Here is a 25,644-nt window from a genome sequence, read left to right on the forward strand (position 1 = left end):
CCTTGGCAAAATGCCTAAAGATTAGCCAAAAGTTGTATACAAGCCAGCATATGGATAAAGGTTGCCTTTTAGTTATACTAAGTCACAGGTTTTCACTGTGCACCATTATAACCTTCTAGCTGCCAGCGTCCTAATGACTAATGGCATTATCAGTGGATGAGGAGGATGTCAGTCACCTGCATAGCATCCTTATTTGACCCTCCACTGTCCCTCTTCATCAGCGTTGGAGTCACATTAGCAGAGTGATGGAGAAAAACTGTAGAAGAGAAACATTGGAATACTAGTCAGTTCCAGTTTGCAAAAGTGTATTTGCTTTGGAAGAATAAATCACCTCTAATGTTTGGTGTCCTACTGTGGATGTTGCTGCATTATGTAAAACTAGTAGAATAGCTTTACCATTTTAGAATGGGGTGCCTCGAGAGTCTGTCCATAATTTTTAAAGGGTGCCTTGACTGAAAAAAGGTTGAGAAACACTGCTCTAGAGCATCCATTCTAAATAAGGTTTCCTCTAGCATGAAGGTTGCAATGGGTTCCTTGTGCTGTGGCTAATTGACCCACTTTTTAATGGTGCTTGCATAGTCTCAAGGCCAATGCCACTTGACAGATTTAGCATTGAATTTTTTCCACTGACCCCTGATTATTGATATTGGGAATGGTTCCCTGAAACCTGGAAATTCTTTCAAGGGTTCCTCTGGGGTATAAAGGTTGTGAATAGCTGCTCTCGTGCATTTCCTCACTTGTCTGTCTCAGTAATCTTTGTAAAAACAGTTTTGGCTGGAGTTCCATTTTAGGCTGGGTTCCCAGTGCTGTGCGTAGAGGCTCACAGCAGAGGTCTGGTGCATCCCTGTTCTCCGTTTCAGGAACTAATCAATTTTCGGACCTGAACTGGACCAGAAGATGTACAGGACTCTTCTGCAAACCGCTCCGCACCCGTCGGAACTGTGGGGACTGGCTACATTGAGAGCCGGTCATAGTCTTCTGTCATGCAAATTGGATGTGGGGAAACCCACATCCAGTTTGCATAACTGTGAACCCAGCCTGAATGAATTAATTCAAAAACATGAATACATTATCCTATATACACCCTCTGCTACCAAATTAGCTTAACAAGCAAAGACCAGATGGGAGGTCGAGGTGGGTGACCGAGATGACACAGGGTAGGAGTAAATATTGGACAAACTGGTCCCAGGGTCTCAGATTGTTTAACACAGCTGTATATTTTACATAGGGCGTACCTAACCCCTGTTTGTGTATCTAGATTCCCCGCCACTCGTATTGTCCATTGTGCTCACTCCGCTCCAACGCATCTGGCACCTTTTACCATCTAACATGGGCATGGCAAATAATCCAGACATTTTGGGGTTGATTTACTTAAACTAAAGAGTGCAAAATCTGGTGCAGCTCTGCATAGAAAGGAATTAGCTTCCAGACTTTATTGCGAAAGCTTAAAGCGGAGTTCCGGCCCCAAAATCGACATAGTCGATTTTGGCCCATCCGCTTGCTTCTAGGTCACCTGAAACAGAAATGGATAACTACGATTTTTTTTTTACTTACCTTGTAATTGCAGAAAAATATACTCACCTTTCTTCCACTTCTTCCCTCGGTGGCCGCGGCCCGCGCCGTTACTTCCGCTTTACAATGATTCCTGGGAGCTGAACGTCATAGCTCCCAGGAATCAATACGCCTGCACCGGCCTAGGCGTCAGTTCCGGTGCAGACGCCGTGATACCTTGCTAAACAGCTTCTTGCTAAACAGCTGTGCAGGGATGAGGCTGCAGCCCTGGAAGTGATGGCGGGGCTGGCGCAGTGCATCGTGGGACGGAAGAGGACGCAGAAGAGGATCGCGCTGGCTTCAGCTGCCCACACCTGAGATGGCAGCGCTGGAGAAGAATTTTTCAAGGTAAGAATTTCTTCTAAAAGGTAAGTGCAAACCAGGACAGATCAGAGGCTATCCATTGTGGAATGTACTAGCCCTGACTGTCCCGGGGGTATTTTCATTGAAATTTTTTTTTGTGGCCGGAACTCCGCTTTAATCAAACAAGCAGAAGTTAGAAGCTGATTGGCTACCATGCACAGCTGCCCCATATTCTGATTGTTCCAGTTTTAGTAAATCTCCTGCTAAGGCTCCAGTTAATCCGATTCCTGCATGACCAAATTGGTTCCCCACTGACTCTAAACCCTAAACAATGTTTACTTGGTCTCTGTCTTGATAAATACCTGACAATATTTCAGCAAGAATGTTGATAGCTTGTAACTGGATGCAGCCACTCCCCCCTACATTTCAACCCAGATTAGTAGACGTAAACTCCACTTTTCCATACAAAAAGTCTGATATACAGTATATACACAGAAGCTATCCCTCCAAATACAATACAATTTGGGATTATTGGTTGGAACACTCAAACATTTGTGTATGAAAAGTTGCCTTGACTTACTTAAGTTTCCTTATTCTGGACACTGGGCACTCCTCTCTCCCTACTCAGGTCAATTTACTTACAGGAATTGGGATGAGACTATCTGAGTAGTCTTCTGGTTAGGTGACACTGTCCTTAGTTGTGTAGATGCTCTGTGGTTACATGTATGTACACCTCCTCCAGTCCCTACTGTACCCTTACCATTTTTTTATTTTTCCATTCCGCACTTGTTCATGTTATATGAATACTATCATATCTTTCCTATATGTGCTGCGTAGGCATGCTATGACTTATCTCCATTTAACACTCTTCCAGCCTTAATGGCCTAGCATTTCTCCACCTTATTGTAATAATTCATACTGAAGTATGTCACTTTTGGTTTCACTGAAATGTGTAATGTTGCTATGTTTCACTACATGTGAATTTTTTCAATAAAGACCTTATTTTTCCGCGTAAAAAAAAATAAAAACACATGAGCTCTTAAGAATACTAGCAAAAAGTTGAAAGAATAAGCTGGAATAACCCACCTTTTCCTCCAGTCTCAGTTTTCTCAGTGCTGTCCAATGGTACCCATTGGCAAGCCCAAGCCTGTTCCTGTGGATGCAGGGGGTAGCCTATGCATATGTAAATAGAATAGGGAACAAAGGCTGGATGCAAAGATTTTGTATTTAGGTGAGCCCACAGGTACACTTGAAAGTAAGACTCTGTCAAAAAAATTTTTTAGTTTGGATAACATTCAGAAGATTTAAAACCTCTAATGTGTTTTTTAATCTGTGTCCCCATTGCGGAAAATGCACACACACACACACTTTCTTATTTAGTTTGTCAGAAAATGAAAGTGATGGGAGATCTCTCCAGCAAGGAAAGAGACATCACTCCTGCCCCGACACACAAGAAAATTCCCCCTTTGAGAGCTTTCACTGAAACAGGTGTCCCTATTAGGAGATTTCCCCTCTGTTTCTGTTCCAGTGATAACTGAGCGTATCTTCCGTACTGTAACAGAAGCAGCAATAAAAAAAACAGGCGTAAGATCTAACCTTTCCCCCCTCCATGCACAACAAAATAACGTCTGGCAAGAGTTCTGCTTTAATCCATTTATGGCTATCCACTCATACAGCCTAGGGCAGCTTCCACTCAATAATATGACTAATTCTTTCCCATCTATGAGACTTATTTTGGTTACTTATTATCATCATTTCAGCTTAGAAATGGGCATGGACCCAGCTCATGTGAGAATATTTAAGCCCAGAAAATTGCAGTTGTAGAAGTTACAACCAAAAAAAGTAAAGATGGAAATGTACTTCCATGCGTAAACAGAAAGCAGCTTGCTTTCTCTAATTTTATGTAATAAATACATGTAGTCGGCAGGAAATTCAAAACCCAGACCAGTAGTAGGCATAGGGGTTGATTTCCTAACAGCAAATAAACTGTGCACTCTGCAAGTGCAGTTGCTCCACAGCTTAGTAAATGAGCAGAATCTCTGCTGACTTTCTTCACCCAATCATGTGCAAGCAAAAATGCTCTTTTTTTAAATTTTCCTTGCACGTAATTTGGTATTCTTTGCAAAATGAAGATTTACCCCATTTACTAAGCTCTGGATCAACTGCACTTGCAGAGTGCAACTGCACTTTTCAAAGTGCACAGTTTATTTGCCTTTAGTAAATTAACCCTATATGCTTACCCTTGGCATTTTACATGTGGAACTTCATAAAGAGAGGCATGCAAAAGCAATTTAAAGTGGAGCAAAACCCACTGATGTAACTGTTTTCCAATGATAAATGAATAACTTTCAGGGGCAGACTGGCAACTTTCAGCCAAGGGGGCAATTACAAACCAGAGGCCCATGGTGCAGAGCCTTGGCCCAGCCCCACTCTCCCTCTTCCTGTCCTCATTCGGTACTCTCTACGCTGAATTCTGGTTCCTGACCTGTCCAGCAGGGGCAATTGGGGGCAGCTGGGACAGCTTGGTTGGGGCTGGCCGGGGAAGGAGAGTCTCCAGTGGGGCATTAAACCGGCCTCTGCTCAGACACAAGTTACACCATCCATGCTGGGGGGCGGAGGCCTGTGCTCAATCCTTTTCTTAAACATGCACTCAGTAGGTCAGCGGTGGGGACTTTTTACTTCTCTTCACCAGGAATCCCTTAGGCATGTCTGTAGCAGAAGCGGTGAAGCCTTTTTCTGGGGCATCAGAGTGGCCCAGGGGGCAATTGCCCTCCTGCCCCCTAGCCAAGTCCTTCCCTGATAACTATCAAAGTTGTTTGTGCTCTCAAGGGATCTGTCAAGCCACAAATGGCTGGTGTCATAGCTGATCACATGTGCAGCACCATGCCAACTGCAGATCAAGCAAAGGCTAGGATGGTGGCTTTCTTGGCTGTAAAGAAAATGAAAGTTTAGTTCCATTGTAAATGCTTCTACACTTGTTTTACATGCAAACAGATTACCGAGACTTTATTGGACCTATCTGTGACCAAACAGTCTTTGAAAAGGATATAGTCATTTTCAGAAGGGCAATTCTGAGCTTTATCAAGACAGCTTTAAGTTGTTTTCAGAGGTATATCAATAATTCAAGGGTAGGTAACCTCAGAAATCTGGCTGTTGTGGAATTTCAAGTCCCTTGCAGAATAGCAAAGCTGCAGCCACTGGCATTGCTCCCAAAGGCAGAGGCATGATGGGAATTGTAGTTTCAGCACCAGGATGCCGATAAGGAGGTACCACCGGGCCACTTGTACAGGGCCCAGGCACACACAGGCGGGACTGGGCAGCAGGGGGAATCAGATGTGCACAGGGCAGGGAGGACAGTGTGGCGGGGGTGCAGTTAAAGGAAGGATGCCCTATGTATCTCTCCCTGCAGCAGCTGAAAGCCTGTTTCTCCTCCTTTCCCTCCTGCCAGCTTTCAGCTGCTGCAGGGAGAGACACTATGCTTCAGTTTATGAATGAACAAAAGCCTATATGTTCATTCATCTACAGTAAAGCTGAGGCTACAGAGAATGGAATTTAATAATTTGTGCTCTTAGTTGTAGGAGCTGGTGCTCAGTAAACATAGGAGCCATTGAATCAAGCCATAGCGACCAAAACATAATGTCCCAGAGGTGTTCTATTGGGTTTAGGTCGGGCGAGCATGGGGACCATTCAATGGTATCAATTCCTTCATTCTCCAGGAACTGGCTGCATACTCTCGCCACATGAGGCCGGGCATTATCTTGCACCATGAGGAACCCAGGACCCATTGCACCAGGGTAGGGTCTGACAATGGGTCCAAGGATTTAATTCCGATACCTAATGGCAGTCTAATGGTGTTCAATGGCAAATGCCAGTCAAGCTCCACGGTACCGGGCAGTGAGTACAGAGCCCACTAGACGATATTCAGCCCTCAGGCCACCCTCATGAAGTCTTTTTCTGATTATTTGGTCAGAGACATTCACAGCAGTGGCCTGCTGGAGGTTATTTTATAGGGCTATGGCAGTTCCCATCCTGTTCCTCCTTGTACAAAGGAGCAGATACTGGACCTGCTGAGGGGTTAGGGACCTTCTACAGCCCTGTCCAGCTCTCCTAGAGTAATTGCCTGTCTCCTGAAATCTCCTCCATGCTCTTGAGACTGAGCGGGGAGACACAGCAAACCTTCTGGCAATGGCATGTATTTATGTGCCATCCTGGAGAAGTTGGACTGCCTGTGCAACCTCTTTAGGGTCCAGGTACCACCTCATGGTACCAGTAGTGACACTGACCATAGCCAAATGCAAAACTAGTGAAAAACAGTCAGAAAAGAAGAATAGGGGGAAAAAATGTCAATGACCCCCACCTGTAAAACCATTCCTATATTGGAGGTTGTTTCATTTTTCCCCCTTCTAGTGCACCTGTTGTTCATTTCATTAACACCAAAGCAGTTAGACCGCTCTTCACTTAGCAGCCCATCAGCCATCCATTGTACAGTCTTAAAGAGACCGCTCCATGCGCACCACCGTACAGACATGCCCCAACGTCAGCTAGTTTTACATTGCACATTTGGCGTCAGGTATCACATAAACAGATTTCAGGAGTACTGCTCTCAGGAACACTTATGCATACCCACCTGTGAGGGTGTCACAACAGAGTGCACTCTAGGACGCTTTCTTTGGGTATTGCAGAGTTACTGTGAGACTCCCTTTACTTCCTTTACTCCACTTTCATTGGTGTGCACAGCCTATAGCATTAGAGTGTTCACCACAAAGCTCAAACACACATGCCTTTCTCTGCAGCCCCAGATGCACTGGACAGTGAATGAATGGGAAGTGCTTTGTGCTGAGTGGCCTCCTATTCCTGTTCTGAGTGAAAGAATTGGAAGTGCTCTGTGCTGAGTGGCTTCCTGTTCATTCACAAACTGAAGCATAGTAAACAAAGTTTGTGAGTGTGTTCACTGTTTCACTTAGAAGAGAAAGGGTCTGGTAAATGACAAATTGATTAGCCTCTTCCCTCACTCTCCATCCTGAAACATCCCCCTGCAGCAGCCGAGGAGAGAAGAGGAAAGCCAGCAGAACTGCGGTGGGGGGTGAAACACAGGAGAAAGCCCGGGCAGTAGGGGTAATCAGCACTGCACAAAGTGATTTAGGTGTGCCCAGGCATACCTGGCACACCCCCTGTGCACATGTATGCTGCCTTTTCATTAGATACCTCACTGTTTATGCATTTCCTTATTGCTGCTGTGGATTTCATGTTAGTTTGGTTTAGCATTAATGGAATTTAAGTAAATTGCAAAAATTAAGGGTAGTATTCAAATTAGTTAGCCTAAAGTATTCTAGCGTTGTCTTTGACCTTTTACTTTGACTTGGCACCTGCCCACACTGCCCTGCCCACAACATCTGTTTCTGTGACTGCTTAAAAAAGTGTTAGCTGGAGTTAGACATTTATTTCTGTGACTGCTTAAAAAAGTGTTAGCTGGAGTTATGCATTTATTTGTTAGGCATGTATTTTAGATGGGAACAAGGCACGCCTATCAGCAAAAGTATATAGACCTAGGACACAGACCCCTGACACGCCCCCTTAAGGGAGAATTATACAAAAAATATTTAGCTAAACCCACAAGTGCTTTTTTTTTTTTTTTTTAACCACTACTACTCCTTTATATTGGCATTTGAAATTTACAAATTCAGCAATTGGATGAAAATTTTAGCACTGGTAAACACTTTTTGAAAGATAAATAGTGGATTGTATTTAGAACTATATATTGCAGATCAGACCAAAATGAGGGACAAATGAGGAGGAAAGAGGGACATTGTTCCAAATCAGGGACAGCCCCTCAAATTCAGGGACAGTGGGGAGCTATGCAGTAACTAAAGTTAAGTACATCTAAATATACTAGTCCATCTAACAATACCCTCTCCAGATAGTCCTGCTATCCAAGGGTGACTATCTTTTTCTTTCCCCAGGATCCCATGGTGATTTACACTGACCAGACCTCTCTTGCTTCCCAACCATGACTTGCTCTTGAAGCAAGTGTCCTTACTCCTTAACCTGGCACATGGCATTGTCCGAAAGGGAGAACATTTCTTTAATTTAACCTTTCCCCACTCCACTCTCATCTCACCCCCCCCCCCCTTCTATTTTCTGGCATGACCTACTCCAGTTTTCTTTTCTCTGCCCGTGAACCCTTATTAGTTAGTCTTTTTTCTGTAGTTTATATACTTTATGACCAACTTACCTATATGTAGAACAGTGGCGGCTGGTGCTCAAAATATTTGGGGGGGCACAAACAGAAAAAAGTAATAGGCATTGCTTTGCGGCAAAAAACGCTGTAAAAAATTGCGTGACTTTGAGGTTACAAAATTGTGAAAGGGGCCTTCAGTAATCAAGGTATAGTGTGCCCCCTTCAATGCAGAGTGACCAGCGTGCCCCCTTTCAATGCAGAGAGACCAGCGTGCCCCCTTTCAATGCAGAATGACCAGCGTGCCGGGCCCCCTTCAATGCAGAGTAACCAGCGTGCCCCCTTTCAATGCAGAGAGACCAGCGTGCCCCCTTTCAATGCAGAGAGTCCAGCGTGCCTCCTTTAAATGCAGAATGACCAGCGTGCCCCCTTTCAATGCAAAATGACCACCGTGCCCCCTTTCAATGCAGAATGACCAGCGTGCCCCCTTTCAATGCTGAATGACCAGCGTGCCCCCTTTCAATGCAGAGAGACCAGCGTGCCCCCTTTCAATGCAGAGAGTCCAGCGTGCCTCCTTTAAATGCAGAATGACCAGCGTGCCCCCTTTCAATGCAGAATGACCACCGTGCCCCCTTTCAATGCAGAATGACCACGTGCCCCCTTTCAATGCTGAATGACCAGCGTGCCTCCTTTCAATGCAGAATAACCAGCGTGCCCCCTTTCAATGCAGAATGACCAGCGTGCCCCCTTTCAATGCAGAATGACCACCGTGCCCCCTTTCAATGCAGAATGACAAGCGTGCCCCCTTTCAATGCAGAATGAACAGCGTGCCCTTTTAAATGCAGAATGATCAGTGTGCCCCCTTTCAATGCTGAATGATCAGTGTGCCCCCTTTCAATGCAGAGAGATCAGTGTGCCCCCATTCAATGCAGAGAGATCAGTATGCCCCCTTTCAATGGCGAGAGATCAGTGTGCCCCCTTTCAATGCAGAGAGATCAGGGTGCCCCCTTCAATGCAGAGAGATCAGTGTGCCCCCTTAAATGCAGAGAGATCATTGTGCCCCTTTTCAATGCAGAGTGACCAGCGTAGCGTGCCCCCCCCGAGACCAGTGCACTTACCTGATGCAGCGGCGGCTTCTCCTCAGTTCCCCGGCGTCTCCTCGAGTCCTCCCGCCTCCTCCTCGGCCAATGGCATGGTTTTTGCCTTTCAGCCAATCAGGAAGCAGGTGTCGGACCCGCTTCCTGATTGGCCAGGAGGAGGACTTGAGTGACAATAGCGAATTTTCATCCGCTATTGTCACACAATGGGTGGGCTCGGGGCGCACTGCTCTGTGCCCCGGGTCCTCCCTTTTCTGAAGCCTATTAGAGCATCTGGCTCTAATCAGGTGACTCAGAAAAAAAAAAACCCCATTGAACTCTATGCGTCCACGCCCCGCATGTAGATTAGGGCACCGGCCACCACTGATGTAAAATGTATAAACTGTCTTGGAATTTGACACTTGTTGCTGACTGTTCACAGCTCCTGGTTATCATTAGTAATATTTGCACGGGCTCCATTGACCACCCTTCTATTTATGCATGTTCTGCATTGCTAGTGGTATTATTATTATATAGGATTTATATAGCGCTGACAGTTTACGCAGCGCTTTACAACTTGAGGGTGGACATTACAAATACAATACACTTTAATACAGTAGGAATCAGAGGGCCCTGCTCGTTAGAGTTTATAATCTAATAGATATTCTATAATGCCTGGCCCTGCTTGATCATATGGAGTTGTCATATTCTTTTCCTTTCTGTTATGCATTGCACTGTTGATGTCCTTGAACACTAAATAAAGAATTTGTATACAAAAAAAAAAAATGGTAAAAATAAAGGAAAAAGCCTAAAAAAAGAAAACAAATGAGGCCACCACATCCAAGGATTGGTAAGTTCCTATATAATACATTTTTATGTTCGGATTTATTACCACTCTAACTTCCCCTGTTTAGAAACCCATTAGTGTATACATTTTAGCACACATTAATCTCTGGAGAGTAATGATGAGTTTTGAAAATTACCACATTTGATTGTGACATGGCTGTATCAGGATTTTGGTCACATGAATATTCAGTATCACAGTGTTCAATCCAGTGTTATTCTAACTATTAATTATGTTAAATTAAATTTCTTATCTACCTTCTTAGCGTAAGAAAGTGTGATGGTAGAACCATGTCATATTATGCCTGGAAGAGGTTATGCACTGCAAGTCAGTCCGGCTCTATTACACTACAAAATGCTGTGCTGGTAGCTTGGTGGGGAAGTGTTTAAGCAGCTTATAGGAGGGGAGAACAAAGGGTAGGCCTGATGTTCTTCCATAATCCGGTGAGCAAGCAGGTGACATAGAAATCCGCAGAGGTGCAATAATGAACAATGGTATCAGCATCCTAGCCATGCAATATTTTAGCACTGTGCACATTTTATATCTGGTGGAATAGAATTTTGCAAGGTAAAACAGCAAACACTGCATTTCGCTTTTTGTCTGGATTGCTGATTTAATGGTCGATCACTTCATCAACATTGTGAATGAGCCTTAAAAATGTGATACATCAGTTTTATTAGAAATACTAATAATACTTTACAGCTCTGAATACCTATCCATGACTTTTGCTTTTAACAGCGTTAGTGACTTGTTTCAGATTTGTAGTAAGGAAACAAAGATCAAGGTCTAAAACTGAAGAATAAAAGGATTGGGGGAAAAAGGATGCTGCTTACTTTATGAACTGTGATATTTTATTTTATTTGTGTTTTTTATTGAAACAGACCTTGTATTTCTCAAATATATATATTTAGATAATGATTATATATTTATATAGATTTGTGATTCTGAACAGCTTTTATTGACTTTTCAGTTTCTAGGAGGGATGTGGACTCTGAGCCTTGTTCTTTGTGATGTCCTCATGACCATGGACGTCATGCTCTGTACAGCTTCCATCTTCAATCTCTGTGCAATCAGTGTAGACAGGTAAGTGATTCCAGCATGTGCGAAGTAAAAAAACCTCCCTGATTTTAGTGGAGTTGTTGATGACACATATTAAAGACTTACAAAATGTACTACTATATGGAAAACACAACTTACATTGCTACTCAAAATCAGTAATGCAGATGCAGTATAGTAGTCTACCTAACATATTCTATGTGCATTGTGGCGGTCACAGGCAGTACTCCCACAGCTGCCGGTGTAGACGCTCCCTGACAACTATTCTATGGACATACAGGATGAATCCTGAGCAGATTTGCAGGTATAATACGGTAGAAATCCCACCATTTGGGTGGGCTTGTTCCCCTTCCTTCCTCCCCATTCTCCTGTATTGGATACACTATTAGACCATAACACTATCCATTCGTTTTCTAGAGACTTGCATCTGCTCCTGAGGAAGTGGAGCTTACTCCACGAAAAGCGTAGAGCTGCCTGCATGCAACTCTCTTTTTTTTTGTGCTTTATTGTTTGATCTATTATATGATTTTTTTTTTACCAATCATGGACGCATGTTAACTGTTTTTAAACTTCCAAGACTATCAGCTCCTTACCCAATATTTACAATCTTGGTGTATTAGGGCATTGCTCGCTTATGATGAATATGCTTTATTATTTGTATAAATCACAATACACATGGAGACACAAGTATGCTTTATTATGTTGTTGAGGCTCTGTAACAATACAAGGTGTTCTCAACATTACTGTCTATCATTATATTTGTCATATTTCCCAATATGTGTATACATGAATTTATACAATGTTTATATGTCCATATGTACCTACCTACTACTGACTGCATGTTATGCACCTCATTTAAAGTCCCAAACACCCCTCTTTTTCTCGATTACAATAGGGATGGAGGCATTTAGTGATGTTTACTATATGCCTCATATAAAGTCCCAAAGCCTTTCTCCTTTTAATATTGAATTAGTGATGGAGGTGCCCTAACTGCAGCCATCAGGCAGACCCCAAATTGGATGCTCTACTATATATACTGTGATTTGTTGTATTTTATATCAATATACATGCATGTGTTTCATTTACAGTGGGTACGGAAAGTATTCAGACCCCCTTAAATTTTTCACTCTTTGTTATATTGCAGCCATTTGCTAAAATCATTTAAGTTCATTCTTCTTCCTCATGAATGTACACATAGCACCCCATACTGACAGAAAAACACAGAATTGTTGACATTGTTGCAGATTTATTAAAAAAGAAAAACTGAAATATCACATGGTCCTAAGTATTCAGACCCTTTGCTGTGACACTTAACTCAGGTGCTTTCCATTTCTTCTGATCATCCTTGAGATGGTTCTACACCTTCATTTGAGTCCAGCTGTGTTTGATTATACTGATTGGACTTGATTAGGAAAGCCACACACCTGTCTATATAAGACCTTCCAGATCACAATGCATGTCAGAGCAAATGAGAATCATGAGGTCAAAGGAACTGCCTGAAGAGCTCAGAGACAGAATTGTGGCAAGGCACAGATCTGGCCAAGGTTACAAAAATATTTCTGCTGCACTTAAGGTTCCTAAGAGCACAGTGGCCTCCATAATCCTCAAATGGAAGACGTTTGGGACGACCAGAACCCTTCCTAGAGCTGGCCGTCCGGCCAAACTGAGCTATCGGGGGAGAAGAGCCTTGGTGAGAGAGGTAAAGAAGAACCCAAAGATCACTGTGGCTGAGCTTCAGAGATGCAGTCAGGAGATGGGAGAAAGTTGTAGAAAGTCAACCATTACTGCGGCCCTCCACCAGTCGGGGCTTTATGGCAGAGTGGCCCGACGGAAGCCTCTCCTCAGTGTAAGACACATGAAAGCCCGCATGGAGTTTGCTAAAAAAACACCTGAAGGACTCCAAGATGGTGAGAAATAAGATTCTCTGGTCTGATGAGACCAAAATCGAACTTTTTGGCCTTAATTCTAAGCGGTATGTGTGGAGAAAACCAGGCACTGCTCATCACCTGTCCAATACAGTCCCAACAGTGAAGCATGGTGGTGGCAGCATCATGCTGTGGGGGTGTTTTTCAGCTGCAGGGACAGGACGACTGGTTGCAATCGAGGGAAAGATGAATGCGGCCAAGTACAGGGATATCCTGGACAAAAACCTTCTCCAGAGTGCTCTGGACCACAGACTGGGCCGAAGGTTTACCTTCCAACAAGACAATGACCCTAAGCACACAGCTGAGTGGCTTCACAACAACTCCGTGACTGTTCTTGAATGGCCCAGCCAGAGCCCTGACTTAAACCCAATTGAGCATCTCTGGAGAGACCTAAAAATGGCTGTCCACCAACGTTTACCATCCAGCCTGACAGAACTGGAGAGGATCTGCAAGGAGGAATGGCAGAGGATCCCCAAATCCAGGTGTGAAAGACTTGTTGCATCTTTCCCAAAAAGACTCCTGGCTGTATTAGATCAAAAGGGGGCTTCTACTAAATACTGAGCAAAGGGTCTGAATACTTAGGTCCATGTGATATTTCAGTTTTTCTTTTTGAATAAATCTGCAACAATGTCAACAATTCTGTGTTTTTCTGTCAGTATGGGGTGCTATGTGTACATTCATGAGGAAGAAGAATGAACTTAAATGATTTTAGCAAATGGCTGCAATATAACAAAGAGTGAAAAATTTAAGGGGGTCTGAATACTTTCTGTACCCACTGTATATGGTTCTCAGTCCTCCATGTGTGTCTGTGCATGTTGGGTTCGATGGGTCTGTCTTCTGCTTCCCGGGAGTTGCGAGACGCTTTGGGCCCCCCCCCTTCCCCTTTCCCTCCCGCCTTTTCTGGAGGCGGGGATTCAGGCGAGTTTTTCCTGAGACTTTCAATACCTAACATATTTGACTCTCAGGGTGGATTATTTATTAATCCCGCTGCCCCTTCTCTAAATGTCAAAATACATTTCTGTAATAATAATAAAATAAAATAAACTAATACTAAAACAAGACTGAGAGAGAGAAAGAGAGTAAAAATATTCTTTATCTCTACATTGTATAAATATAGTTAATTAATAAAAAGAAATAACTTAAAAATTAAAACAGAAAACTTTAATAGTGTAACACATAGTGCATTGCTGCAAAACATGGGGTTAACAGCAGGTGTAAAGAAGTGGTGGATTGCCACTACTCCCAACCAGCCGAAGTGAATAAACCATTTGGCAGGGGGAAATGCATCAGGATGTGTGGTTTAGTGGAGACATGTAGGTTGAGGCTGCTCCTTATTGTTTATTCGCCTGGGCTGATTGGAAGTAGCAGCGATCCTTTCCTCTTTACATTTACTAACCCCCTGGATTGGTATCAGAATAAGCCTGCACCCCATGCTCTGGGACATAGACAGGAATATGCTTTTACCTCTACTTTGAGCGGCGCCAAAAGCAATATAACTGGTCGAAGTTTATAAGCAGGTGATTTGATAGTGATAGCCCTGCAGAGAATTAATCTACATTGTATTAAAAAAGGAGCCAATAGAAGGTCCCAGACCTGCGCAAATAAAAAAATAAATAAAAAAATCTCAATACTCAAATGAAATTACAGTGAGGAGCTGCACGTTGTAAAGTTTAATACACCTGCAATATAATTAAACCAAAAATAACCGCACTCCTAGAAATATATAAATCATATATTAAACATCACCACAGTGAATATATAAATACATATAAGTAACTCCAATATTAACGGTGAATAAAAATGATTGTGGAGTCCAGAGATTATATCCAAAGTGCAAATAGCGCCCTTTGTGAGTATAGGAAAGTTTATTTTTCCACCAGCATGCAGACACACTACTCACTCACCAGACTAATTTGACCCCTATTACAGGGGTACAATAGAAAAGGATTGATTAGAATAGAAAGAATATAACAATATAACTGTTTTCCGAAAATTGTATTTTTAAATAGAATACATTTGAATTAGAATAGAATAAAATAGAAAGTAATAGAATAATATAGAAAAGAATAGAACAGAAAATAAAAGGATAGTATAGAAAAAAGCAATAGAATAGCATGGAATAGAACAAATATAACCATCTTCCAAAATTCAAATTTCGAATAGAATACATTTTTATTTCAAATGGAAATCAATTAAAATGCAATTTGAAAGAGATTGGAATCTATTCGAATTTTCTGAATTAGAAAAAATTGATTTGAATCGATTGAAATAAACAAAACGAATTCTGAAAATGATTAAAACAAATTTAACTAAACAAATTTATGTAAATACTGAATAAAAATTAAACAAAACTAAATTTTTCATTCTGCACATGTCTGCTAGGGATTCCACTGATGCAGTGTCATGGTACTTTACTGCAGTGTTAATTTTGGCAGCAAATTTTGATTTAGTTTTAGTTATAGTCTTTTGACTAAAATGACATTTTAGTTTTAATCATCTTTTAGTCTTTTGACTAAAATGCTTTTTTAGTTTTAGTCGTATTTTAGTATCTGAATTGTTTTAGTTTTAGTCATATTTTTGTCGACTATTCTAAAATCTCCAGTAGATTTTTGTAGACTAAAATCGCATACATTTTAGTCAACTACAAATTGAATGGGTTTAGGTAAATTGTAATGCATTATTTAAATATTTCTCTAGGATTTCTAAACAAATTATATACTCCTGGAGTAAAAATCTAATAGGTTATTATTTCTGGTATTAGGCTCCATTAACACCTGAGCATATAGTTTTTAGGCATTTTTTTGGGCTTTTTTTATTCGTTTTTTTCTGGCTTTTTTCAGGCGTTTTTTGCAGGTGTTTGGAGGAAGGCATTGACATCTAACAAAAACACTTGTAATCTGCCAAAAAAGAAGCTCATGTACTTTTTTGAGCTTCAGACATTTTGTTTCAGGCGACAAAACACTCATATGTGAACTGGGGCCATTGAAATGAATGGGATTTTGCGCATTTTGAGACTTCAGAGTTGATCGTTTTACGAGTTGAAACACGCTCAGGTGTGAACAGGGCCTTAAGATTTAACCACTTGCCGACCGCCGCACGACTATCTACGTCGGCGGTCAGCCCCTCACAGGCAAATTAACGTAGGGCTACGTTGCTTGCTTGTGAGGGTCTAGGGAGCAAGCGCGCGCCCCCGGAGGCGCGCTCCCGCTCCCGCATGGTCACGGACCCCCCCGCGCGTGTGACCTGCGGACCCGATGTCCGCCGGCCACTCGGCGATCGGCGGGGGAGAGGGAGAATGTCAGGCAGCTTGTGTAAACAAGCTGCCTGTCATTCTCCTCGCTGCAAAGACACTGATCACATGGATCTACTATGTAGATCCATTGATCAGTGTCCTTACAGCTGAAGCCACAGCCAATCACAGTAGAAAGCACGCCCCTAGGGACACACACAGCCCCTCCCTCCCAAATAAAGTTAACCCCTTCACTACCAGTGTATTTTTACAGTAACAGTGCATATATATAGCACTGATTACTGTAGAAATGTCACTGGTAACCCCAAAAGTGTCAAAAATGTCAGTCAAGGGTCCAATCTGTCCGCCGCAATGTCGCAGTACCGCAAAAAAAATCGCAGATCGCCGCCATTACGCGTTTAAAAAAAAACAACAAAAATGACAAAAATCTTTCCCTTTGTTAGTAAACGCGATAACTTTTGCGCAAACCAATCAAAATACGCTTTTTGCGATTTTTTTTTACCAAACTTGGGTAGCATAAAACAAATTGGCCAGAAAATGTTAAAAAATTTAGATTTTTACATTTTTTTGGGGGGGAATTTCATATAAAAAAATGTGAAAAATATTGTTATTTTTGCAAAATTGACGCTCTTTTTTTGTTTATAGCGCGTGATCAAAAAATCGCACAGGTGATCAAATACCATCAAAAGAAAGCTCTGTTTGTGGGAAAAAAAGGACGCCAAATTCGTTTAGGTACAGCGTCGCACGACCGCGCGATTGTCTGTTAAAGTCACGCAGTGCCGAATCACAAAATACCCCCTGGTCGGAATGGGGGTAAAATCTTCCGGGGCTTAAGTGGTTAAACACGCACTACAGACACAGATTTAAACATTGTGATATAACGTCTTTATAAACAAAAAACAAGCTTCATAAACAAACAAAAATATTGCTTTTTGACAAACAGAAGTGCAACTTTAAAATGCAAAAAAATAAATAAAACTGTAAACTCTGTTGGCTGTAATGTAATTGCACATATTACCTGAATATATTATCAGCATTAAATATTAGAAAAAAATATCAGTAAGGCCTTTTTCTTAATTTATTTTCTTTTTCAGCAGTTTAGTAGATGCCCCATACTTATGCATATGCGGTAGTGCAATACATGTTTAAACTTCATTGTGCTATTTTTACATGCTCTGGATGGAATTGTGCTGCAGATTTAGAAATGGCCAGCAGAGTATTGTTCATTTTAATGTCAATTTTCAATTTAGTTTTAGTTATAGTCTTTTGACTAAAATGCCATTTTAGTTTTAGTCGTAATTTAGTCATCTGAATTGTTTTAGATTTAATTGTATTTTAGTCTATGAAAATAGTGTTAATTTATTCGATAAAAATATTTTAGTCAACAAAATTAACACTGCTTTACTGATCACTTCAATAAAGGGGAACAATGTGGGTGTAGAGACCAAATATAGTGCTATCCCCACACTGTCCCCACACTGTCCCCACTCATTTCTAAATGCAAACATCAGCACGCCAGATCGTTGCAATATCAGCAGTACTTTATGTAGAACAAGCAAGTAGAACTGGAACAAACAATGTTTGAGGTCAACACACCTTTGTCCAATTTTGATCCCACTCCCACCTGCCTTACTCCAGGGTGTCTGATCTTTTGGCATGCTACTGTCACACTGGAATACTGCATACCTAATGTATCCATGTTATCTATCACCTTGGCTTACCACTTGTTTGCAGAATAGCTCTCTTTTATGTAGCATAGGGGGCTTGGACAGTGATATATGCAATAAATGAAGGACTTTTTGAATTAAATTTATGTGAATTATCGTTCACTGAAATTTTCTACATAAAGAACTGCTGATATTATAATAGTCTAGTCTGACATATGTAATTAATGAGGAAATTATTCAGATTTTAGCAGTTTTTTTTATTTTTTTTCCATGTTCTTGTTGTTTTTTCCTCTTCCTAAACATTTAAATAAGTTAGTTTCTTGTTAGACCCATGGTATACTATTATCTGTGTGCTTATCTGTGTACAGGGGAGAGTTCCAAGATGAACTATAAGAAGATAACTTATATTACAGTCCCTTAAGAAGGATTACCTTGTAAGACCAAACAACTCATTGCGTGAGCAGCACAAACATTCCTCTTGGAGATTCTGATCTACACTAGCTTGTCGCATGTGCACAGGATATTATATTTATGACCTATAGATTTATAGGGTTTCTTTTTCTTATTTTATTCATAGTTATGTAGCACCCTCCTAGATAGGTGCTAGGCAGGGAGGATAGTTTGCTCTGCCTGCTTAACAGGAGAGCAGCAGGTAAAACATAGTCTGCTCTCTCTGCTTATCAGGGGAGCCTGATTGATAGTTAGGCCTGCTCAATGTGCTCAGTGTGTATTCATCTGGTCTGAAGAAGTGTCCCCACTGTATCCAATAGGGAGGCCTGTTGGACAGTGGAGGAAATCTGGCCAATGATACACAGGCTTTTGTAACTGTCCCAGTGGGTTGGCACACAGAGAGGTGCATCATGGGATAGGGTGTAAAAGCCGAAAGCACATGAGGCAGGGGGTCTTTGGGCGGGAAGCCAAGTCCCAGAAGGAGAGTATGGCTGTTTCTCCTTCTGCAGCTGGGAAAGGTGGTCACAGGCAGTTGGGCTGGTGACCCTGAAGGTGTTGCTGAACGCAGAGGTCCAGTGGATGCTGACAAGTAGAGTTTGGAGGCAATGACGACTCTGGAAAAACAGTGTCTGTGAGTACAGAGGAACTTGCCCAGGGGTCTGCCAGGAAGGGGTCCACTCCAGAAGCTAGGGTCAGCGGAAAGGTGTTAGCACACCGGTGTTGAGAGGAAAGGGGGTGCCAGTTACAGAACCCTGAAGAGAATAACTAAAACAGGAACCTTCAAAACTATCCTCACTTTATTGGCAAGGTGAAGCAGTGGCCTTGCCGCACACTACAGCTAGTTGTCCTCAAGATTGTGCATAGTTCATAGTTGGAGTATCCCTCTCATCCCTTCTCCTATCCCAGTTCTAAATAAAAACACAAAAACCAACATCCCCTGGTGTGAATATTGACTGCGCCAAGGATTTTCAATGCTGTTTGTCTGCTATCAGTTGCTAAGGGTAACCCAGGGGAATCCAGAAAGCGTAATTCTCAGCAGTCCTCAAGGGGGCAGTGCTACAGTTACATAGTTACATAGTAGTTAAGGTTGAATAAAGACAACAGTCCATTCAGTTCAACCTGTATAGGTGTGTGTGTGTCAGTGACGATTATCATTTCCCATATCCCTGTATATTGTGTTCTTTGAGATGCACGTCCAAGAGTCTTTTAAAAGTATCAATACTCCCCGCCGATACCACCAATTGAGAAAGAGAGTTCCACATTCTTACCACACTGTTATTCAGATTCTTATTTTACTAGAATCCAAGCAAAGAGACATCCCCATATAACACAGAGGCATTTCAATCCAGCAACATGCAAAACAAGAGTGCAGCAGTCAGGGTGAGCCCTCTGTTCACATCAGAGTCCCCCCTTATATCAAAGTCCCCAGCATTACCTATACATCAGGACTCCAAGAGCCCTGCCTTACCTCAGAGTCCCCAGTGTTCCCCCCTACATCGGAGTATCCCATTTTTATCCTCTACATAAGAGCCCCCAGTGTTCCCAATTACATCAGAGTCTGCAGCATTTCCCTTTACATCAAAGTGCCCAGAGTTCCCCCTTATATGAAAGTCCCAAGAGGTCCTTGGTACATCAGAGTCCACAGAGTCCCCCCCCCTTACATCAGAGTCTGCAGATCCTTATATAAAGGAGAACTCTGATGTAAGGAGGTCTCTGGTCCCCGGAGTCCCCCCCTACACAAGAGTCCCCAGAGTTTCCCTTACATCAGAGTTCACAGAGTCCCTCCTTATATCAGAGTTCTCCTTTACATCAGAACCTTACAGTGCAAAGGGGAACCCTGTGGACCCGGATGTAAAGGGAAATTCTGCAGACCCGGATGAAAGGGGAGCCCTGTAGACCATAATGTAAGGGGGAATGCTGCGCACCTTGGTGTAAAGGGGAACACTGATGTAAGGTGGTCTCTGGTCACCAGAACCCCCCCTTACATCAGAGTCCACAGAGTTCCCCTTACATCACAGTCTGCAGCATTCCCCTTTACATCATGATCTGCAGAGTTCCCCTTTACATCAGATTTACCTTTTACATTATGGTCCACAGTTTTGCTCTTTACATCAGATTTCCTCTTTGCATCAGGGTCCCCAAAATTCCCCCCTGCACTGTAAGGGGGAACCCTGCAGATACTGTTGTAAATAGTAGAAGTAGAAGGTAGAAGTGCGATCTCTGTCCCTTTTCCCTTCTGTGTGCAGAACAGGTTAGGAAACTATATGTGAGGACACTCCTGCACTAATCACTGACAGCGTCTGTGCCCTCTCCCCTGCTTCTTCCAACACATTGACCCCAAACCAGACTCCTCTGCTCGCCTCTCTCTGCCAGTACCCTCACTCACACAATCATCATCAGTCACTTCCAGACTCCTGGGCGGCAGGCAGGTCCCCTCAGGTGGAAAGGAAGCTAGGAAGTGCAGCGGTGGAAGGTGGAGCGGCTAGTAGAGGAAGTTACAGCTTCCTCAAATCAATGTCTCCCTGCAGTTGATTGGTTGCTAGGACGCTAGGCGGGTCCAGCAACCAATAGTTCTAACAGGTAGGCAGCAGTAGCGGAACTAGACAGGCAGTACACTGCCATAGAGCCTACAGGGGGAAGCTGCCTCTCCCGACTTCTGTCTACACGCTGCACCTCCTACTATGCTGGCGCCATCCTTGTTTTAAGGCAAGCCTGTGGCACCCCTGCCAGGTGGCCATGACTGCGCCTTAGGCGGCTGCCTAGTTTGCCTAGTGGTAGCACCAGCCCTGAGCTTCAGACAAACTCTGCTCCTAAAAACTGGCTTAACCTAACACAACTTTACCAATATTATTACTTTACATAGTTACATAGTTTCATGCAAATAGAAAACCTCCATATACATATACAGTTGATCAAGGCAAAAATGCCTAATAAAGCGTGATCCAATTTACTCCAGCGGGGGGGGGGGGGGGATTCATTCGTGTTTCCCCAACAGGCAATCTGATATTCCCTGGATCAACTTTACCTATACAATATTAGTATCCAGTTATATTATATGCATTTAGGGAAAAAAATACAGGCCTTTTTTTTAAAAAAAAACAAATTTACTTTAATATTACTTTAATCTATAATAATAATCACACAGTCTCTGGCTGATTTTGGATATGACACAAACAATTGGTTCACTTACACTTTGCACTCTGCTAAAGAACTTATATCAGAAAAAAAAAAAATGACTTTGCTTTCAAGATCATATGATAATTGTATCATTTCTCTTGCTCTGCTTGCTCTTCTCTGCAGATATGTCTCCTTGTGTGTTGCAAATGACCCTGCATTTCTTTTCAATTAGAGAATTTCCTCTTTTACTTTACAGGAAAGCTATAATGATTTTATATTTTAGATATTTTTAACAGATATATATATATATATATACAAGTACAGCAAAGAATAGTGGTCTGGTTACCGCCAAAGCACACCTCCATCCCTAAATACATATAGAAACAAAGAAAACTGGCCCGCGGGACTTTAGATGAGGTTGTGCTTAGTGGCTGGAGATCAAAGAATACATAATGCATGAGTAAAAACAAGTTTTTATTGCATAAATGGACAAGTTGTATGAGTAAAATTCATAGCATGTACTACCATAGCACATGATATAGCTTAATAGCTAGTGTATGCATAAGATACAACATGAACAATAATCCATCAAATCATAGTAAATAACTTGGTGTAGCCACTTGATTACATAAATAGAAATTTCATGAAAGTAGGATATATGACATCATGAGCTGACGCGTTTCGGGAGCAATATCTCCCTTCTTCAGAGATCAGTTTGATTCAAAATATATCTACAAGAAAATAAAATATTGGAGTATGCAGTATAGAATATGAAACATTTTGAATAGAAAGAATTTTCAATCCAATAATGAGGACTCCAAAGAGTGCTCAATACTCACGGGTAAGTAAAACTAGAATGGAAAAGATTGGCTAGTGTGGAAAGGCGGCACATCGTATCTCACCCGGGAGCTCCCGGGTGAGATACGAATGTTTCATATTCTATACTGCATACTCCAATATTATATATTTTATATATATATATACAATGCCTTGCGAAAGTATTTGGCCCCCTTGAACTTTGCGACCCTTTGCCACATTGTAGGCTTCAAACATAAAGATATAAAACTGTAATTTTTTGCGAAGAATCAACAACAAGTGGGACACAATCATGAAGTGGAACAAAACTTATTGGATATTTCAAACTTTGTTAACAAATAAAAAACTGAAAAATTGGGCGTGCAAAATTATTCAGCCCCTTTACTTTCAGTGCAGCAAACTCTCTGCAGAAGTTCAGTGAGGATCTCTGAATGATCCAATGTTGACCTAAATGACTAATGATGATAAATAGAATCCACCTGTGTGTAATCAAGTCTCCATATAAATGCACCTGCACTGTGATAGTCTCAGAGGTCCGTTTAAAGCAACATGAAGAACAAGGAACACACCAGGCAGGTCTGAGATACTGTTGTGGAGAAGTTTAAAGCCGGATTTGGATACAAAAAGATTTCCCAAGCTTTAAACATCCCAAGGAGCACTGTGCAAGCGATAATATTGAAATGGAAGGAGTATCAGACTACTGCAAATCTAAGAAGACCTGGCCGTCCCTCTAAACTTTCAGCTCATGCAAGGAGAAGACTAATCAGAGATGCAGCCAAGAGGCCCATGATCACTCTGGATGAACTGCAGAGATCTACAGCTGAGGTGGGAGACTCTGTCCATAGGACAACAATCAGTCGAATACTGCACAAATCTGGCCTTTATGGAAGAGTGGCAAGAAGAAAGCCATTTCTTAAAGATATCCATAAAAAAGTGTTGTTTAAAGTTTGCCACAAGCCACCTGGGAGACACACCAAACATGTGGAAGAAGGTGCTCTGGTCAGATGAAACCAAAATCGAACATTTTGGCAACAATGCAAAACTTTATGTTTGGCGTAAAAGCAACACAGCTCATAACCCTGAACACACCATCCCCACTGTCAAACATGGTGGTGGCAGCATCATGGTTTGGGCCTGCTTTTCTTCAGCAGGGACAGGGAAGATGGATGGAGCCAAATACAGGACCATTCTGGAAGAAAACCTGATGGAGTCTGCAAAAGACCTGAGACTGGGACGGAGATTTGTCTTCCAACAAGACAATGATCCAAAACATAAAGCAAAATCTATAATGGAATGCTTCACAAATAAACATATCCAGGTGTTAGAATGGCCAAGTCAAAGTCCAGACCTGAATCCAATCGAGAATCTGTGGAAAGAACTGAAAACTGCTGTTCACAAATGCTCTCCATCCAACCTCACTGAGCTCAAGCTGTTTTGCAAGGAGGAATGGGCAAAAATTTCAGTCTCTCGATGTGCAAAACTGATAGAGACATACCCCAAGCGATTTACAGCTGTAATCGCAGCAAAAGGTGGCGCTACAAAGTATTAACTTAAGGAGGCTGAATAATTTTGCACACCCAATTTTTCAGTTTTTTATTTGTTAAAAAAGTTTGAAATTTCCAATAAATTTCGTTCCACTTCATGATTGTGTCCCACTTGTTGTTGATTCTTCACAAAAAATTACAGTTTTATATCTTTATGTTTGAAGCCTGAAATGTGGCAAAAGGTCGCAAAGTTCAAGGGGGCCGAATACTTTCGCAAAGCACTGTATATATATATATATATATATATATACATATTCTCAGAAGTGGTGAACAGCACTGCAGTGTTTGCTTCAATGTTTCAGTGCAAATGCAATCAGGCTGTCCCACTGGCCATATATAGAAAAAGTCCACAGGGATTGCTACACATAGAATTTATTGGAAAAAAAATCCCATAAAGTACAATTCAGTACATCTCAGAAGTATTTTACATAACAGTTTCCGGCTGGTATAATAGCGCCCGTCTTCAGATAGAAATACATCTAACACATTTTAGCTATACACACACTTTCAATAGTAATTAGGAATCCATTCAGCCATCAATTAGCAATTAAGAAAACACAGACTTTTTCAATTCATTATTTAAAAGGCTAGGATGTGGCTATATATAGAGAGAGTTCATTCCTCAACACATTGTCAGTAGTATCCAATGATTAACCAATTAATAGAAGAACACATCTTTATAATAATAAATATGTGAACAATTAAAAATATTTTGTCTCATAATATCCTCCCATATCGAGTGTCATAATCTTACATAACACTAGGTTAAAGAAAGCAAATATGTATACAAAAAAATTATATAAAGAAAATATATATATATATACACATACAGTATCTCACAAAAGTGAGTACACCTCTCACATTTTTGTAAATATTTTATTATATCTTTTCATGTGACAACACAAAGAAATGAAAGAAATGACACTTGTCACTGAGTGTACAGCTTGTGTAACAGTGTAAATTTGCTGTCCCCTCAAAATAACTCAACACACAGCCATTAATGTCTAAACCGCTGGCAATAAAAGTGAGTACACCCCTAAGTGGAAATGTCCAAATTGGGCCAAAAGTGCCACATTTTGTGTGGCCACCATTATTTTCCAGCACTGCCCTAACCCTCTTGGGCATGGAGTTCACCAGAGCTTCACAGGTTGTCACTGGAGTCCTCTTCCACACTTCCATGACGGCATCACGGAGCTGGTGGATTTTAGAGACCTTGCGCTCCTCCACCTTCCATTTGAGGATGCCCCACAAATGCTCAATAGGGTTTAGATGTGGAGACATGCTTGGCCAGTCCATCACCTTTACCCTCAGCTTCTTTAGCAAGGCAGTGGTCATCTTGGAGGTGTGTTTGGGGTTGTTATCATGTTGGAATACTGCCCTTTGGCCCAGTCTCTGAAGGTAGGGGGATCATACTCTGCTTCAGTATGTCACAGTACATGTTGGCATTCATGCTTCCCTCAATGAACTGTAGCTCCCCAGTGTCGACAGCACTCATGCAGCCCCAGACCATGACACTCCCACCACTATGTCTTTGTACTCCTTAGCTGGTTGCCACCACACATACTTAACACCATCTGAACCAAAAAGGTTTATCTTAGTCTCATCAGATTACAGGACATGGTTCCAGTAATCCATGTCCTTATGCTGCTTGTCTTCAGCAAACTGTTTGCGGGCTTTCTTGTGCATCAGCTTTAGAAGAGGTTTCCTTCTGGGACGACAACCATCAGACCAATTTGATGAAGTGTGTGGCGTATGGTCTGAGCACTGACAGGCTGACCGCCCACCACTTCAAACTCTGCAGCAATGCTGGCAGCACTCACACATCTATTTCCCAAAGACAACCCCTGGATATGACGCTGAGCATGTGCAC

General features: G+C 42.0%; 1 protein-coding gene across 1 annotated transcript in view; it reads left to right on the forward strand.

The window, feature by feature from the left end:
- DRD4 (dopamine receptor D4) overlaps nt 1-25,644 on the forward strand; it is a 158,831-nt gene that overhangs the window by 18,372 nt on the left and 114,815 nt on the right. The window contains exon 2 of the mRNA XM_082271160.1: nt 10,920-11,032. Coding sequence (XP_082127286.1) covers nt 10,920-11,032 — 113 coding nt within the window. The remainder of the gene's footprint in view (nt 1-10,919; nt 11,033-25,644) is intronic.

This window comes from Pelophylax lessonae, assembly GCF_965119305.1.
Source record: "Pelophylax lessonae genome assembly, chromosome: 10".
NCBI lineage: Eukaryota > Metazoa > Chordata > Amphibia > Anura > Ranidae > Pelophylax > Pelophylax lessonae.